At 32.4% G+C, this 17,487-nt stretch overlaps 1 protein-coding gene across 1 annotated transcript; it reads left to right on the top strand.

The window, feature by feature from the left end:
• Nucleotides 1–1,400: 1,400 nt before the first annotated feature.
• LOC125817504 (uncharacterized) lies at nt 1,401–4,242 on the top strand. Its single transcript, XM_049497048.1, has 6 exons — nt 1,401–1,501; nt 1,748–1,880; nt 2,109–2,212; nt 2,290–2,461; nt 2,552–2,674; nt 3,005–4,242. Exons 1-6 carry the CDS (start codon nt 1,461–1,463, stop codon nt 4,235–4,237), a joined length of 1,806 nt encoding a protein of 601 aa, XP_049353005.1. The 5' UTR covers nt 1,401–1,460; the 3' UTR covers nt 4,238–4,242.
• The last annotated feature ends 13,245 nt before the right edge of the window (nt 4,243–17,487 follow it).

Genomic DNA, 17,487 nt, shown 5'->3' with positions numbered 1-17,487 from the left:
AAAAAGTCGCAACTCAATTAAACTTGCTCATATTGTATGGTTACACATATTCATTAAATAAATACACGTCTCTTTACTCTACAAGATGCGATTATCACTTAATCGTTCTTAATTGACACATTATTAATTCAATTTTTTTTATAATGAATGGTGAACTATAGTATATATAATTTAACGTAAACACCATATGTATATGGTACAGTGGCATAGGTAAGCTTTTTCATATGAGCTCAACTTAATTTAGTAATTTTATCTCAAAATTTTGTATATTTATTAAAAATTCATCAAAGACACACACAAATTAGATTCAAATATTAATTCAAGACTCATAAAGTTCAAATCTTGAATCAATCAAGCTAAAGTTATTTTTTGGGCAGACCTTTTGGTGCCAATGTTGAATATCATTACGCCTGCTTGGTACCTGACATTTAGCTTCAGAGTCCAGCACCAAAACAGACACTTTTTGAACCCTAAAAACCTAAAAACATACACCAAAACAGACATTTAGCCTATTTATGGGCGAACTAAAATTACCAGCTTTTAACATCGTCATCCCCATTAACTTCAAATCCATCCAAAATAATATTACACAAACTTTAAAGTAGTTCGCCCACAAATAGATGGAACTGCAATTCTTTTTATTAACTCCGCACATAAATCTATATCTCTTTCTCATGCCTTACTACATGTCACTTCCATATTTTAATGAAATGTTTCAGTTATTTAGAAGTTGGTTAACAACTCCTTGCCTTCTCCATTATTTTTTATTTTTTCCTTCTCCAAAATTGATAGAATTTGGTGAACTGTTCGTTTGACTCAAAACAATACCATCGAAACAAGTATTGCTTTAATAATATAGAATTAAAGGATATTTTATTATATTTACGTATTTTTAGTTTAAAATTGTTTCAATATTCAAAAATCTTTTTACTTGCTTAATTTCATATCAAATTAAAATCGAATAACTAAATACATAATTTGAACCTAGCTCACTTCTGGGATGAAAATAATAAGTACTATAATCAAGTAGTACAACATGTTGTACGAATAGTGGTGGAGCCACATAACTCGAACACCTGTCAATTGTACATTTTTCACTCGAAAAATTATATTATATATATAGAAAATTAAATCTTATCCATAAGTTGGGTACTTAAACTAAAAATAAAATAAAAATATATAAAAAGAAATGCATGATGGCGGGAAGAAAGTAAACAAGATTAACGATCGTGTCAGAAGAAAAAGGGGGTTAATGGTAGAGAAATAAGTGGAGCAGTTCCTAAACACTAATTAGTTGTTGATTTTCTCCAAATCCACTAAACCCCTTCTCCTAAATTAAATTACCCAACTTAATTAGCCCAATAACCACCTTTAATTCTTCACCTTTTTAGTAAGAATCACAAAAGTGTGAATTTGTCACAAGGCTAATCAATTAGTCAGCTTGGAGGAACTCAACAAACATGTTTAATTTACTCTTTAGGTGGAGAAAAGCTTCTAAATGGTAAACAACTTATGTTTTTCTTTTTGTTATGTTCTTCAGGGTTGATTTCTCGTATGGTCACTTAAGTTATAAACTCAAAATGTCTTTTTTTTTTAAGTCCGATTTTCTTCGGACAAAGAGACTTTTTGATATAATGACTATTAGTTAAGTGACTATCTGAGGAATCTAACTATGATTTTCTATAGCGGTACGATTTTGATTGAACAGATTTGTTTGGGATTGAGACGTAATTGTTGTTTATTACAGTAAGAATTTGATTAGAAGGGTTCAGAGCCGGATTAAGCTACTGAAGAACAAGAGAAGTTGCATTATCAAACAATTGAGGGATGATTTATCTGAGTTACTTAGAAATGGACATTACGAAATTGTCATCCATAGGGTAAGTGTAATATGAATTCTTCAAAAAAATATAATTATGGTTTGTATAAAGTTATATTTCTCATTTTTGCTTCGAAATTGTTAATAAATCCCCTGTTAGCTTATAACCTATGTTTGTTCAGACTTTCCAAAAAATGTTATAGCACGTGTGTTAGATTCTCCAAAAAGTATTCCTGAAGAGTCTGAGCAACAGTTTATAACTGATATGAAGTTTTCGTATTTTATTCAGGTTGAACAGCTTTCGTTGGATGAACGAAAGGTAGCAATGTATGATTTACTGGAGAATTACTGTGAATTTATAATGATCAACCTTCCGTGTATTCAAAAACACAAGTAAGAAAACACAAACACTTCAACGTTATACAACTATAATGACTAGTGATTTTAAGTCTTTCATTTATTTTTCTCAGGGACTGTCCTGATGACATCAATGAAGCAGTGTCAAGTCTCATATTTGCATCAGCAAGACTCGGTGACTTGCCCGAGCTAGCAGCAATTCGGAAGTTTTTTAGTGAACGTTATGGTCAGAGATTCGAAAAATCTGCACTTCAATTACTTCCTGGGAATGTTGTTAGCTATCAGGTTAAGGCTGTTTTCGAAACTTGATAGTCGTTGAGTATTATTATAACTTGTTCATTTTTTTTGAATTCTGATCCTTTTTTTTGGTTATAGATAATGGATTATATATGTACAAGTTCTGTATCAGAAGAAGAAAAGTACAGATTGGTTGATGAAATTGCAAGGAGTTGCTATCAACAAGGACCTTTGCTTCTTGAGTACAGACGCGATGAGCTGGTAAGTAAGATATATTGATTCAGAGAACTTACTTGTTCTGCTCCTATCTAAAGTGATGCTAGGTTGCTTCGTAGAGGTGTGCTTTGCTCGACTACATGATGAACATGTTTTAAGCTAACTGCGTGTCAAGTGCTTAAGTAGAACTTGTGATCACTCGTTCCTCACTTGTTCGAAAGATCTTCTTATTGAGTAGAATTAGGGATATATTTTTATTGTTTAGTGACAGAAATTGTCCGTCGTTGAGTAGAATTAAGTATGGATTTTACTGTTTAATGACAGAACATGTTTGTCCTGCTTCAATCTTATTAGCATAACATAATGAAACTGCAGGTAAATGAAACCAGTAATGCTGCAGCTGATTACATGGATCCCGAAATCAATGATCCATCCGATTCTCATCAACAACTACTTCCTACAGCAAATTCAACGCGTTTCTCAACAACTAAGTCTCGTAAGGATTCAGTAAACTGTTTGAAGGATAATCATAACGAAAGAGTTCTAGATTCTGAACGTGTCACAGGAAGGGAAAAGAGGAATATTAATGCCTTCATTTCGGAGCAAAACGTTGAGAAAAGAGCTGCAGAATCATCTACAGAAGAAGATTTAGCTGTATTACCTGAACATATGATATATTTGGATGACATTCAGGAGTTTGAGTCTGCTGTGAAGAAAGATGTGAACTTCGAGGATCAAAGGCTATTCATGTTCAAAGCCCCTTTTGTTCCTTCGCGATTAAAGATAGATACTCATAGCAAATTTGAAGGCATTGAGAAGAAATTTGAGTCACAGAATGCAAAAGAAAGATCAAAAACCTCGAGGAAGAGCAGAACGATATCTGGAAAAAGAACAAGAGGGAAATCAGGTTCGATTGTGTCAGACATTGATAGTACAATCTACTACGGAGACTTACCCGAGAGTTCTCCAGATAGCAAACCAAAACGCCAAAACAGGAGAAGGAGTAAAAGAAAGAGTCAGAAATCTTATCATACATTTGCACATGATACAAAAGATCAACCTTGCTATGTCAAATTCAGAAGCACAATGACTTTTGTCAAGTGCATCGACGATCATTCAAGCTGCAACGGGACAATGGAGAATCATTGCAGTTTGGAACATCCATGTTATTACTGGATCACTGATAAGAAAGGTAACAGGGAAGCTCCTCTTCGCGTTCCAAGGAGGAGAGTCAAATCCACAAAGAATTACAACAATCAAGATCAAAATGTTGAATCAATGAAGGAACATTATGTAAAACACGATATTGAGGAGGTATCGAAGAGCCAAGAAACTTGTGATTCGACAATGTCATCAACATCAAGAATGACATATCAAAGGGCAAGAGACGAAAATCAGGCCCCTTATTTGAGAGCAATGACTATGCCTATTGAAAGGCCTAAAGTTTGCCTCATAGACAACTTTCTTCGATCAAGTTCCTTCCCGGTTCAAGAGCCTGGAAATGGATCATACGAAAATAGACATGTCCATCCTAAGCTACCAAACTACGACGAAATAGAAGCTACATTCTTGGCTCTCAAGAAAGAGAAATTGCAAAAGAAATGTTAGCATTAAATCGATGGCTTCATGATTACCACAACATGACCATGAGTTAGCTATTTTTTTCTATATTCTTTGTTCATATAACTAGCAGATGCATACTTGCATTGTACATAGATTTTTTTTAATTTTTGCATGTGTGTGTGTTTTGGTGATTTGATGGAAGACTTGGAGTGTAATGAGTAGTGATTTACTGCAGTTTTGATATGGAATTCTTGAGCAGATAATTACTACACATCATTTTTTTCCTTTCATTTAAAATATGTTTTCGGTAAAAAGTTTTACTTAGGCTCTATGTTTCTCTGACTCTTCAAAAATCGTCCCCGTATGTCGGATCCTTCGAATTTGAAAAGTCCTTGCTGCGTAGCTTACACAAATCCCTCTAGTTTAGGAGTTAATTACTTAGATACACTCTAGTTTACAATACTACGAATCTTACCAATCCAAATACATCTAATTTGTTCTAGATACACTGTATCCAAATGGATTCACATGTATCTAGGATACATAACAAATCTCGCTCGCTTCGCTCGCCTCTCTCCATATTTTAGTTTATTTGGTAGCAAAATACATGTATCTATGTATCTTCCTCAATATAAAATAGGAAAACTCCTAATTAGTGGCAATAGGATACATGATATTTTGAAAGTATAGATAATAGTAGTATATATGATCATGGAGTATATCTAATTGGGAAAATTAGCAAATTAATCAAAAATCCTAACATAATTATTAAAAACATCTATAGTTTATAAATATTAGTAAAAATGTCAAAATATCAATATTTTAGAAAATATTGTGTATTCTAATTTAGTTCCTATTTTACCTCACCTTAATTAAAGTTTTCCAACTCATTCTCTCTTATATGTTTTCAACAAAAAAAGTATTTTCTTTCTCACTGATTTCCCTCTTCAAATTCTTCTTCATTTTTCAACTCCCTCTTCTGTTCTTTCATTTCTTTTTTCAAAAATTGAAAAATATATCTCTAAAGATATTCACAACAATCCCTTGGATTAAGATATGCATCTTTATCCGATTTTTAGGTTTGTTTATTGATTTTATTTTTGTTTAAATCTTTCAAAGTTTTTGTTTGACCAATTTTGTTTAGGATTTGAAAACCTCAAAATCACTCTCTAATGACCGAATCTAAAAGGGTTACAAGAGGTATCCAAATAAATCAACAGTTTTCTAGCGATTTTTCATCCTTTATTGATTATATTACCATTACAATATTTGCATGTTCAGTTGAAGTTGTTAAAATCATAAAAATCGTGATTTTCTATTAGTCTCGAGTATCTGTAACAATTTTCTTTTGTATTCAAAATTATCACAAATGGTATGTTAATACCCTTCGTTATACTTTAGGGTTATATATACCCTTACCGTTACTCTTTTGGGTTGTGTATACCCTTAAAACTAACGGACGGAGACGTGGCTTCATCTCCACCATTTACTCAATTTTATTTGTTTATTTACCTAACATTAAAAGATCCACCCATTTTTCATAATTTACCCACCCATGACCCAAATTAAAACATCATGATATTTAAAATTAAAATAAAAAACAAAGAACCCTCTCCATTAAAACATAACCCAAAACCTTTTAAATCAAACAAAAGACAAAATTGTTCGTCACTATATTTTTATTTGAAGCTCTTTCAAATCTCATTAAAACAAAGACACAGTAGCATGTGCTTTCATTGAAAAACAAGAGACCTATTTTAATTTGTTATGGGGTTGGAAATACTACCACCATTGATGGACAAAACTTCAGCTTTAAAAGTGAGTCTTCAATAGAAACAAAATTTTTGAATTTAAATTGATTTATTGTTGTTGAAAGGGGTTGGAAATACTACCACCATTGATGGACAAAGCTTCAAGAAAAATGGGTTTGCAATCAAATAAGAAAATTTGAACTTAAATTGATTAGTTGTTGTTCAAACGTGTTAAAAATACTAACACCATTGACGGATAAAGCTTCAAGCTTTAAATTGGGTTTTCATTTTTCTTGAGCTCCGACATTAATGGCGAGCTCCAAGCTCCGGCAAAATTGAAGTTTGATAAAATCATTAAACACTACAGTCAACAACAAATAGATTCCAACGACGGAGAAAAAACCAACAAACCAACAACGAGCTTCATCTCCAGCCAAGTGAATTGAACCAAGTGCACCATATTTTTGTGCTTGTTGTTGTTGGAAAGTTTTTTATTTTAATTTTGCACAGGATTGAAAATATTCTTACAATCTATTTGTGTTGTTGAAAGAGGTTGATTAATTATTGTTGTTTGAAACTTTAAGAAGGATGCATTGAGTTTATTCCAAATGAAGTTTTTTTTTATTTCTCCTTGTTTTTTTGATTAGCAAGGAATCAATGATATTTCCTTACAAAAAAGATGAAGGGTTACTTGATTGTGGGTCGGGTGGATCTTTTAATTGTGGGTCGGGTTTATGGGGCCGATCGTTAGTTTATGGGTTGAAAATAATGGTCAAATGGGTAGTTGATTAGGATTAAAACACGTGTACAAAATGAGGGGGACGTTAGTGAGAGGGGCATGTGTGTACTGATAATTGGACGACAGGGGCTGAGATGGACCCAAAGTATAACGGAGGGCATAGACGTACCATTTAGCAAAGTTCGGGGGTAAATTCATCCTTTTTCCCTTGATATAAAACAGTATTGCCACTGTCTATGGATATTGTGGGTTTGTTAGTATAGATATTGTATTCCTTAATTTTTTTAATTTTTTTTAATTTGTGAAAATTTTGTTAGTTTTGATAATATACCTACATACTTGGACTCATCATATCTATGTATCCTTTTCTAGTTGTGGACATTGTAAGAGTGTTGTTTGTATCCAGTCAATTAAAGATACATATTTACTTTATATAGTTGTATTCATTTTTTTAAGAAATAGTGATGCTATTTCAGATTGTATTCATGTGTTTATTATTTGATGGTTTTGTGATCATTATGTTATATTTGTTGTATGTATTTTGTGTGCAGGATAGTTCGTTTTGTGCTAAAACATGTTTCGGTCATTATATGAGAATCAAGTATTCGTTAACTGTTGAATCATTAATTTATTTGGAAGTTTGGACATGAAAATTTTTAAAATTTTCCAGGTTATTATAATTTTTTGGATGACGAGACAGAGTTTTACTAATGCACAAGTGAATACGGATTCAAATTTGGATTTGGTGAATAAAAAATCATAAAAAGGAACATAGCAGACGAAGAAGAAGACAGAGAGTGAGAGAAGAAGGTTGCAAAAATTGTATTCATATTAATTTTTGTTAGTCAATTGTTTTTCTTTTACTCAACGTTTGTATTTTTATAAAGAATATTGTATTTCTTTTTTAGTTTGTAGTCATTCCAATAGGCATGCCAAATGGATTTGTCTTTCTTAAGCATTGATGTATCATATTTCTTTCACAGTCAATTTGTATTTTTTTAGAATATTTTATTCTTCTTCAAAAATTTGTATTATTTCCACTATGTATGATATTTTCTTCCAAAATCTTGTATCCTTTCTTAAATTGTATTCATATGTAATGATTAGATTATATTGGGATGCAATCAGTAATATTTTTATAATATAAATAAAATAAAAGTATATTTGGCAGCCATGTAATACAATTTTGATCACTGGATACAATTTTTAGTTTTCACTATGAAAGTAAAATACATACATAACTCAATCATAAATACTTTTTTTATATGAATGTAAATTTGTATTTGTTGATGATTTTGTATTCAATTTTTGTGGAATACAATATAGTTATGTGGATAACTATTATGTCTGGAACGATGATAGCCTTATGATCATCTTATCCAACGCTTGGCGGTAGCTTCCTCCAGAACAACAAGGCCACACCAAATACAAGTGACAAAAAAAGTAAATTCAAATGTCGAAAATAACAATTAAAAATAAAAAATAAACTACATGAAAAAATCGGCTGGGTGTTTAAGAAAACAAAAATTGGAGCACTAAATAAGATTAGATCTCATCCGTAGCAAAACAGGGTTGAACAAGGCACCAAGCAACAAATTCAGCAGCATACTTGAACTTCCATCCCAACGACGATTTGTATGCCTATCTGTTTGAATATATCTCCTTTTTCCCAGTAAAAACTTTGATCAATTGTCTTGTCTTCTACGGAGAAGGAGGATCATCAATGGAGAATTGAAAGTCGTTAATGGGGGATGAGGAAGACGAGAGAATTTACCTCCTATTTTAGTCTCTTAATCTGTATCGATCTCCTTTTTTCCGGCAAAAATCTTGTCTTGTCTTCTAAGAAGAAGGAGGATCATCAATGGAGAATTGAAAATCGTTAATGGATGATGAGGAAGACGAGAGAATTTGTGCCTATTTTAGTCTCATGATCTGTAAAGTAAGTACGTAATAATATATTTTCAGCACTATTTACTTAGAGCAAAAGGCATAAATTGCCCCCCTACACTTATACCTAAAAGTCATTTACACACTTTAACTAATGGGACAACCTATTACACACCTTAAGTACATAAAAGTACATTTATTTCCCCCTTCCGTCACCCAACCCAGGGCGCGTTTCTCTCCACATAGTTGAGCGCGTCAACACGCTAATAAAGTCATTTTTATTCATTTTTTTAATTAAAAAAATCGAACCCAACGGTTATATTCCCATTCTCTTCATATAACCCACCCACCCGAACCTAATGTACAAAACCCCAACATTTTCACCCAAAAATCTGAATCAAGAACCCTAAATTCAAACATAGTTTAAAATTCCTTCTTTTGAGTCAAAGGTAACTCTTTTTCATTATTATTCATTCATCTCTTTTCCATTTTGATTCATTTCTCTCTTTTTCATTTTGATTTGTTTCTAACTATTTCGTATTTTGAATTTTTAGTTGTTTGATTCACGGTAATTCTTATTAAGGTGCTACAATGGCTCGAATAAGCTTGACTAGGCTCTATTTGCAAGAGGAAGATCATGAACTGGAAGAGGTGTGATGCAAACACAAATTTATTTTGCCTTTGCTGATCTCTTGGACCCCGAGAAATCCTAGTAGAAGATATTGGGATTGTCCTTACTGTGAGGTAAGTTAATCTTTTTTAAGAGTTGAATAATTTGTATTGTTGTTTCTAGAACCATAGAATAATTCGTTTTGTTTTTTAAGAATGCTAGATCATGCAATTTTTGGCTTTGGAAAGATTATTATATTGATCCAAGATCCAAATTTGTGATTCCCAAGTTGTTGGGAAGAATTGCGGAGCTTAAACATAGTGTTGAATCTTCTCAAAAAATTGAAACTTCAGATAAGAAAATCAACAAGCCTACTAAGTCGACCAAATCTATGGAAAGCAAAATAGATATGAACAAGAAAGAGTAAAAAATGGACAATTTTAATGATGATTTGAAGAAGATGAAAGCAGTTGAAAAGAAATGGAAAAACAAATTGGCCACATCCAAGAAAAGGGAGAAACAACTTTGGATTGCTCTGTTGTGTGTTTGTATTTTAGGTGTAAGTTTAGTATTTCAAAGAGTATTGTTTCTGAAAGGAGAAGGAGATTCAAGGAAATTGTCATGATCTCTTTTTGTACCAAAAATTTGCAATATTGTGTTGAACTTGTAAGGCTTTTGTGTAATGAAAAGAAATTACAAGGCTTCCCTTATCTTAATTTGTCTCATTTATTGTTGCAAGTATTTGGTTTTGTATTTGGTCATAAACTATACATTTAGTGTCTACAACTATTTGCTCAACTGTCTAAATTATGCGTTTGTGTAGTCACTGCTAAAGTAGTCACTAATTGCCCTTCATAAACATAGAAACCATCAACTAAAAGAGAAGCAATATTGTTACATAAACAGACATCCATAACTGCATAATCATCAATCAAAATAGAAGTTAATATTTGTCAAAGCAGTTACATAATCAAACACCACAAATTAAAATGCAGTCACAACTGCAATTTATTGTCTTAAATATAAGGGAACTAAATAGGGATAAAGTGTTTTGCATTGTCTATCACCCAACAAAACATAATGTCTATATTACATTACCAACAAAAATCTACCAAAACAAGTTAGATTGCATTAAAGCTCTCTTGGCTCAAATGTGCAGCCTTAGACCTAGTCTCCATTTGTTTTCTTCCCCTTATCTCTTCAAGTTGGCTTGAGATCATAGCTTGTTTTCCCTTCCATTTCACACCACATGTTGGTTTATGTCCAAGATCTCCAGTGACAACTGCTGAAGACTTCACATTTCTAAATCTTTCACTAGGCATTCCAGGCTGTTCAAATGAATATAAATAATCTTAATTTGTGATTAAGAAAAAATAATAAATGATATTTAAGTATAGAAATAGGAAACTTACATTAATAATAGTAGCACCACTTTGTGTGTGTAGTACACACATTCCAACCATTCTTGTTCTGCTAGCAACACTACCCTAAAAAATAACAAAATATTTAGTAAAGCAACTTATTTAAAACTTATACATGAAGTAAATAAAGGAAACCGTATCACCTTTTCTGTTGAACCCTTTGGTCTACCCCTTCCTCTTCCAGTTGAAGCATTAAGTGTTGCTCTTGGGCCAGCAGTTTTTGTTGATGTTGGTGCAGCAGCAGGACCAGAATGAGGTCTTGAACTTGGTGCAGCAACATGGCCAGAAGGAGGTCTTGAACTTGGTGCAGCAACAGGTCCAGAAGGAGGTCTTGAACTTGGTCCAGCAGTAAAGCTTGTTCTAGAAGCAGGTGCACCAAGAGGACATTTTCTTTTATTATGACCATTGTTATGACAAGTGCTTCATGACATCTCAATCCCTATTTTGGATAATTTTTCAGTTTTACTGGTTTCACCTTGCTCTTTCTTCCTTTTGTTGCCAGGACTTCCTGGCATCTTCCTAACATGAGGTGGTATCACAGAGATGTTTTGTGATTCTGGCCACATTTTCATATTCATAACTAGCTGAATGAAGTAGTTGTATGTCTTCATGTATGTTTCTCTGTTATACCAATGAGAAATGTAGTTGATTGGGTCCAATTTCCTATGGTGAAGAGCAGCTATTGCATGAGGACATGGTATGTCTTTCAACATCCATGCTCTACAACTACATATTTGCCTTTGAATATCTACTACATGTCTATATGGTCCATGAAGTACCTCATACCCTGTATCTGAATTCCATTCAATGCTGCATTTCATAGACTTAGTTGTGTTATCTTGTAGAACCTTCATTGCCATTGGAGAAATGTCACAGATCCAAGTATTGCAAAAATCTCTCATCTACCCTATTATTTTCATCATTTTCACCCTAATTTCTTCAAGCATTGTAATTATAGTCTTATACTTTGCTGCTAATATCCATGAATTGAAACATTCAGCCATGTTATTGTCTACAACATCACATTTTGAGGTAAAATTGAAGTAAAGCTTACTCCATCTTTCAGCATTATAATACAACAAGTGATCAACTATATTATTGCCCAACCTTTTCATATAACTAATGTTATCTTTTAACTCAACCTCAAAAGTAGACCTTGCACACCTCCAGAAATATTTATTTCTCTCAAGACCTCTCCATCTCTTTGACCAGTTAGCAAAGATGTGTCTAGCACACATTCTATGCTTAACAGTTGGCAAATGATCAGTTATGGCAATTTCAAGACCCTATAAGAAAATTCAAGACATGAAACTAAGAAACTAAGACATTCATAAATAAATGGCATTCAAGACATTAAATAAATAAATAAAAACCAATAAATATTCTAACTTTTTGCATATCTGATATGATTGTGAGGTCTGTACCATCTCCCAACTGAAGATCTTCCTTTAGAAGTTTGACAAACCAAGCCCAAGTAAACTTATTTTCAACTTCAACTACTGCCCAAGCTAGTGGCAGCATTTGATTGTTCCCATCTTTACAAACATCAACCAATAATTGACCTTTAGATACTCTCTTTAGAAAACAACCATCCAAACCAATGAACCTCTTATAACCAACCAAGAAGGACTTCTTCATTGCATCAAAACATATATAGAAGCCTTGAAACATTTTTCTACCATTTTCAAATGTTTCTTCATGAAGGTTGACTACACATGTACTACCTGGATTAGTTCTTAACAACTCATCTTTGTAGTCCAAAATCCTCCCAAACTCAAGAACATAGTCACTCATTAACTCCTGTAATACTTTGTTTCTTGCTCTCCTACACGCTGTTCTTCTAACATATAAATTCAATTCTTTTTTAATAAGCCCTTGAAACTCAAAGATTCTAATGTCAGGTTGTTCCTTTATCCTTTCACTGTAGTGACTAGATAAGAACTTGTTATTACAAAGCTTGTTCCTTTTAGTAGGATCACATTTATGAACTGGATTGTATATCTTTACAACAAAATTATTTGTCCTAGAATCAAAAATAGCAAATAAAACCCAAGGACAACCAACTGTACACCTAACCCTTACCCTTGTTGGTTCATTAATATACATTTCAATTGCAACATGTTCAGTAACAACATATTTGGTAACAACAGATCTAAACTCATTAACACTTTCAAATACAAGACCTAATTCCCACACTACTTTCTGAGAAGATGCATCAAATACAACTCTATTCACCTTCTCTCTCTTTTTGTTGAACATCTTCTTCATCATCACTGAAAGTATCAGGATCTATTTCAAAATTGGCAGCTTCATCTGAGGGATAATAAGGTTCATCACCAGCTAGCTTGCCTTCTAAGTTGTTTCTATTACCACCTGTAGATTCATCATACCCAGCATCTGGCCTTTTTTTTTTGTTCCTAACTTGACATGATCAGGCAATGAAGCTCTTTCTCCCCTTTTCCTTCTCTTTCTTTTAATCTTTACCTCTCTAAAACTTCTTAGTTCATCATCTACATCACTCCCATTAAATCCCCCCCCCCCCCCCATTCAATGATTCTCTATCTGAATCTTGTTCATTAGAAGGATGGACAGGGTCAGGAATTGGATCAGAAAAAGAATAGACAGGGTCAAGAGTTGGATCAGTAGAAGGATGGATAGGGGTTGGAGTTTGATGAGTAGGAGGAGGAGTATTTGGAGCAGTGAAAGAGTGTACATGGGAAGATGTATTTGAATTGGCAGGGGCAGGGGCATGAGCAGGGGCAGGGTTTGAGGCATTTTCTTGGGTCTCATGTGTTGGTTCTAATTCAGCATCAAAAGATGCATTAGGCTCACTGTTTTGAGATGCTCCCTCACCTACTTCACTTTCCCCATATTCCAATAAAGGTGGGACCAAAACTGGATCAGCAACAAAGTGACACACAAAACAGTCCAAAATATCTCCATGACTCAAACACTCAACAATTAAAGTAGTATCATAGTCAGATTTGATTTCTAACATAGCAGTACTTCTAGGAAGTTTCACATACAACACACATTGTCCAGGTTCATACCCCAACTCTTTCAGACAATCCCTCAATTCAAAATAAGATAACCTATCTATATCAACATCTAAAAACTCATAAACTCCTCCACCATGATATAGTTTCCCCTTGTATCCTTTTTTTCCAATCTTAATAACACCACCGTGGTAAAATCTCAAAGTAATCAATTCGAAAGACATTTTAACCTGAAAATAATGTTAACAGTTGACCCTTAACAACAATAACAAAACATATACAACAACAAAATCCATACAACAACAAAGGGGAATTATGTGAATGAAAGACGACATACAGTAAACTTGCAAAAATAAATAAAGACGAAATAACCCTAAGCTAAAAGGTATGAACTATGAAGTAACCCTAGAGATATTTGACTGACCTTTCAGATATGGAGACGACAACAAACTATGAACGATGAACTCCTCGATTGTACCCACCAAACCCTAGTAACCACCGATTTGCTTTCACCAAACGATGAACACATCGATCAACAACACACCAATGTTCTTCAAATATGACAGTGAAAACTTGATTAGATGGTTAAAACTACAAGGATGCTTCAAAAACACTACAAAATCAAAGAAATCTTTAGCTAAAATTAGGATTTACAGACTAATTTTTTCGATTAGGTTTTGGTGTTCTTAGAGAAAGGAAACGGGTGGGTGAAATAAATGGACTAGGGTAAAATAAAATGGATTTGGGTGAAAAGAAACGGGTTTGGGTCAAATAAATCGAATTGGGGTCTTTTATTACGTGGCTTAACTAGGAGGCGAGTGACTCTCACTCTAGGCATAATATCTTGGGTTGGGTGATGGAAGGGGGAAATAAATATATTTTTATGTACTTAAGGTGTGTAATAGGTCGCCCCATTAGTTAAAGTGTGTAAATGACTTTTGGGTACAAATTTAGGGGGCAATTTATGCCTTTTGCCTTTACTTAATTTGAAAGATTCTCTCCCCTGATTTTCTTCAATTTGTTATTTCCTTAGTTGTATTTTATTAAATTAAATCATAGAAAAAAAATACATAAATCAACAATATAACAAACTAAAATATTGACATTTTTAATAAATATTGAAAGTGTGGCTAAGGAGTCCTATTAAATACTAAAATATTGACATTTTCAAAATTTTCCCTATCTAATTATGTAGTTTCTCCAACTTTGAAAAACAGGTTATGCTTATATAGCATGTCCAAATGGGACGATAGTCGATATGTACAAAACTGATATCAAACTTGTATAAACCAAATTTTGAAATGGGCTTTCATTCCCAAATGGCCCAAAACAAACATTATCTTGACGCCATGGCCCGGTAAATATTCTGGCAGAACTGCACAATTATTCGCTTTGTGAATAACTTAAGTTATGAGAAAATTTATGTATTATTTTATGCATAATTATTTATTTGTATTAGCTATTCATACATTCAAGGAATTATTTCTTATTTAAAAATAAATAAGAAAACATATTATTAATAATAACAATAGTAAATCTAGTATAATCATTTAAATGTAAATATAAGAAAGTTATGTATATACCGTCTTATTTTTACTTTGTAAAACTAAAACGATTATTTTCTTTAGATCATTGTTTAAACGGAAAAGGGACTAAAATACCCTTAGGGGTCGTTTGGTAGGAAGTATTAGGAGAAATAGTCCATGTATTATGTATGGTATTAATTAGTACTATGTTTGGTAGAATTTTTGGGCCTAAGTATAACTAATTCATGGATTAGTTATACACTCTACATGGTATTATAGGGTGTATTACTAATACCTTCCATTGAGTGGTATTAGTAGTACATTGGATTTAATACCATGAGATTATCTATGTAAAGAGAAATATATCCCTAATCATTTTATTTATTTATTTGATTTTATATTTTATATTTTATATTTGTACTAGTACATTTATTTAAATAAATTAGCTTACAAATTTTATTATTTAGAGAGAGTTGTTTGTTGATAAATAAATGCAATACATATCAATATAATATTTAAAATGTGAGTTGTTTAACATTTACTAATTGAAAAGACGAATATATCACCACATGACGTTTGTGATCTTAATTGAATATATTATTTGTTGATTTATATGTGGTTTCTATTTATTTGTATTTTGAACAATTTATAAATTGCATACATATTAAAACTAGAACTTGCTATTTTTACGTATAAATGTAGATGATCTATTCGATTTTACTATTGTTTACTGTCTTTTCGGTTATAAAGTAGATGGTTTATCTATTCTAAACTGAAAATTAACGTTTTTAAGTGATTAATTTATTAAGATGACAATTATTTACTCTCAAATAATTCAAGTGAGAAAATAGCAAACATGACAACAAAATTGTTCTTCTCTTAGCTAGTTAGAAGGCTAGAAAAATAATATTGTCCGGTAATTATCTACCTTGTCCTTATTAGATAAAATAGAAAATCTTGTAATGATTCAAGGGTATAATTGAAAAGAAGCTTTTTGTAGAGTTTTAATCCAAACACAAGATGAGTTGGGAAGCAATGAACCAAACACTTGATAAAAAATATACCCTGCATGCATTACTAATCTCAGCACTACTAATCCCTGCATTACTAATCTATGTGTTACTAATTCCTGTGTTATTTATTTTTCTACCAAACAACCCCTTAAAGTATTGGAAATGGTACAAAGCTACCTCTAATCCACCTATTGGCTCCAAAATATATACCCTTGTCATTCACCTTTGGATCCAAATTTGACCACTTCTTTTGATAGAATTTCATTTAAATTATTTCAATAGTATTTTAAATACGTGGCACTCAACCATTGGTTATAATTTAATTAATTAATATAATTTATAAACCCACCCATTACTAATTAAACCCACCCCAAATCCGACCCAACTGATAAGCCGCCCCCGAATTATTATGGCCCACCTATTAAACAAAACCCTTCATGCCCAACATCTTCTTCTTCCCTAGTTAATTTGAAGGATAAGACTGAATATTAAATGAGAAAGAGAGTTAGGCAATGGCAAAGCCACTTGATTGATACCTTTAGTTATGAGATTTAAGTTGTAACTTTCGTACATGAAAGCAAGTAATTTACGAGCGTAGCCAACTGATTTATAATGCCTCAACAGGTTAATTCTCACTCTCCTAGTTAGTTATGTTTTTAAAATGGTCAATGTCTTTAAGTTGCACTTATTTTAGAGTGTTTGATTAGGAGGATGAACCCCTAGAGGCAGTAAAAAGTAATATAGACTAGTTTCCAATAAATAACATTAATTACAAAACATGAACAATATAGGAAGAAATTAACTTGGGAAAAAGAAGATGTTGGGAACGAAGATTTGGGGTGGGTTTAATTAGTAATGGGTGGATTTATAAATTATATTAATTAATTAAATTATAACTAATGGTTGAGCGTCACGTATTTAAAATAATATTAAATGAAATTCTGTCAAAAAAATGATCAAATTTGGACCCAAAGATGGATGACAAAGGTATTTTGGAGCCAATAGGTGGATGAGATGTAGTTTTGTACCATTTCCAATAATTTAAGGGTATTTTAGGCCCTTTTCCATTGTTTAAAAAAGGAGAAAAGTAATGTATACGCAACCGTTTTAATTTGTGTTTTTAAGAAGAGTTTCTTTTGATCTGTGGTGTCTAAAAAGTATCTGTTTTAAAGTCGGACAACTAAACATATTATGTTCACATTTACCAAAATTTCTTCCTATATGAGATATTTCAAAGAAAAAAAATATCAGTGTTACCAACATAATTTAAAAAATTGACATTTGACTCTATCCAGACTTAAATGACACGGATTTGACTTTTGTAAAGTCAATCTTTATCTAATTCCTTTAAA

The sequence above is a fragment of the Solanum verrucosum genome, unplaced genomic scaffold (genome assembly GCF_900185275.1).
Source record: "Solanum verrucosum unplaced genomic scaffold, falcon-dt-bn FXZP01000280.1, whole genome shotgun sequence".
Lineage (NCBI taxonomy): Eukaryota > Viridiplantae > Streptophyta > Magnoliopsida > Solanales > Solanaceae > Solanum > Solanum verrucosum.
This window is presented reverse-complemented; position numbering and strand designations above follow the sequence as displayed.

Excerpts from the sequence above, each read along its gene's own strand:
- LOC125817504 (XM_049497048.1), top strand. The coding sequence starts at position 1,461 with ATGTTTAATTTACTCTTTAGGTGGAGAAAAGCTTCTAAATG. Across the intron at positions 1,502-1,747 it reads TGGAGAAAAGCTTCTAAATG|TAAGAATTTGATTAGAAGGG; the intron begins GTAAACAACTTA and ends TGTTTATTACAG. Across the intron at positions 2,213-2,289 it reads CCGTGTATTCAAAAACACAA|GGACTGTCCTGATGACATCA; the intron begins GTAAGAAAACAC and ends TATTTTTCTCAG.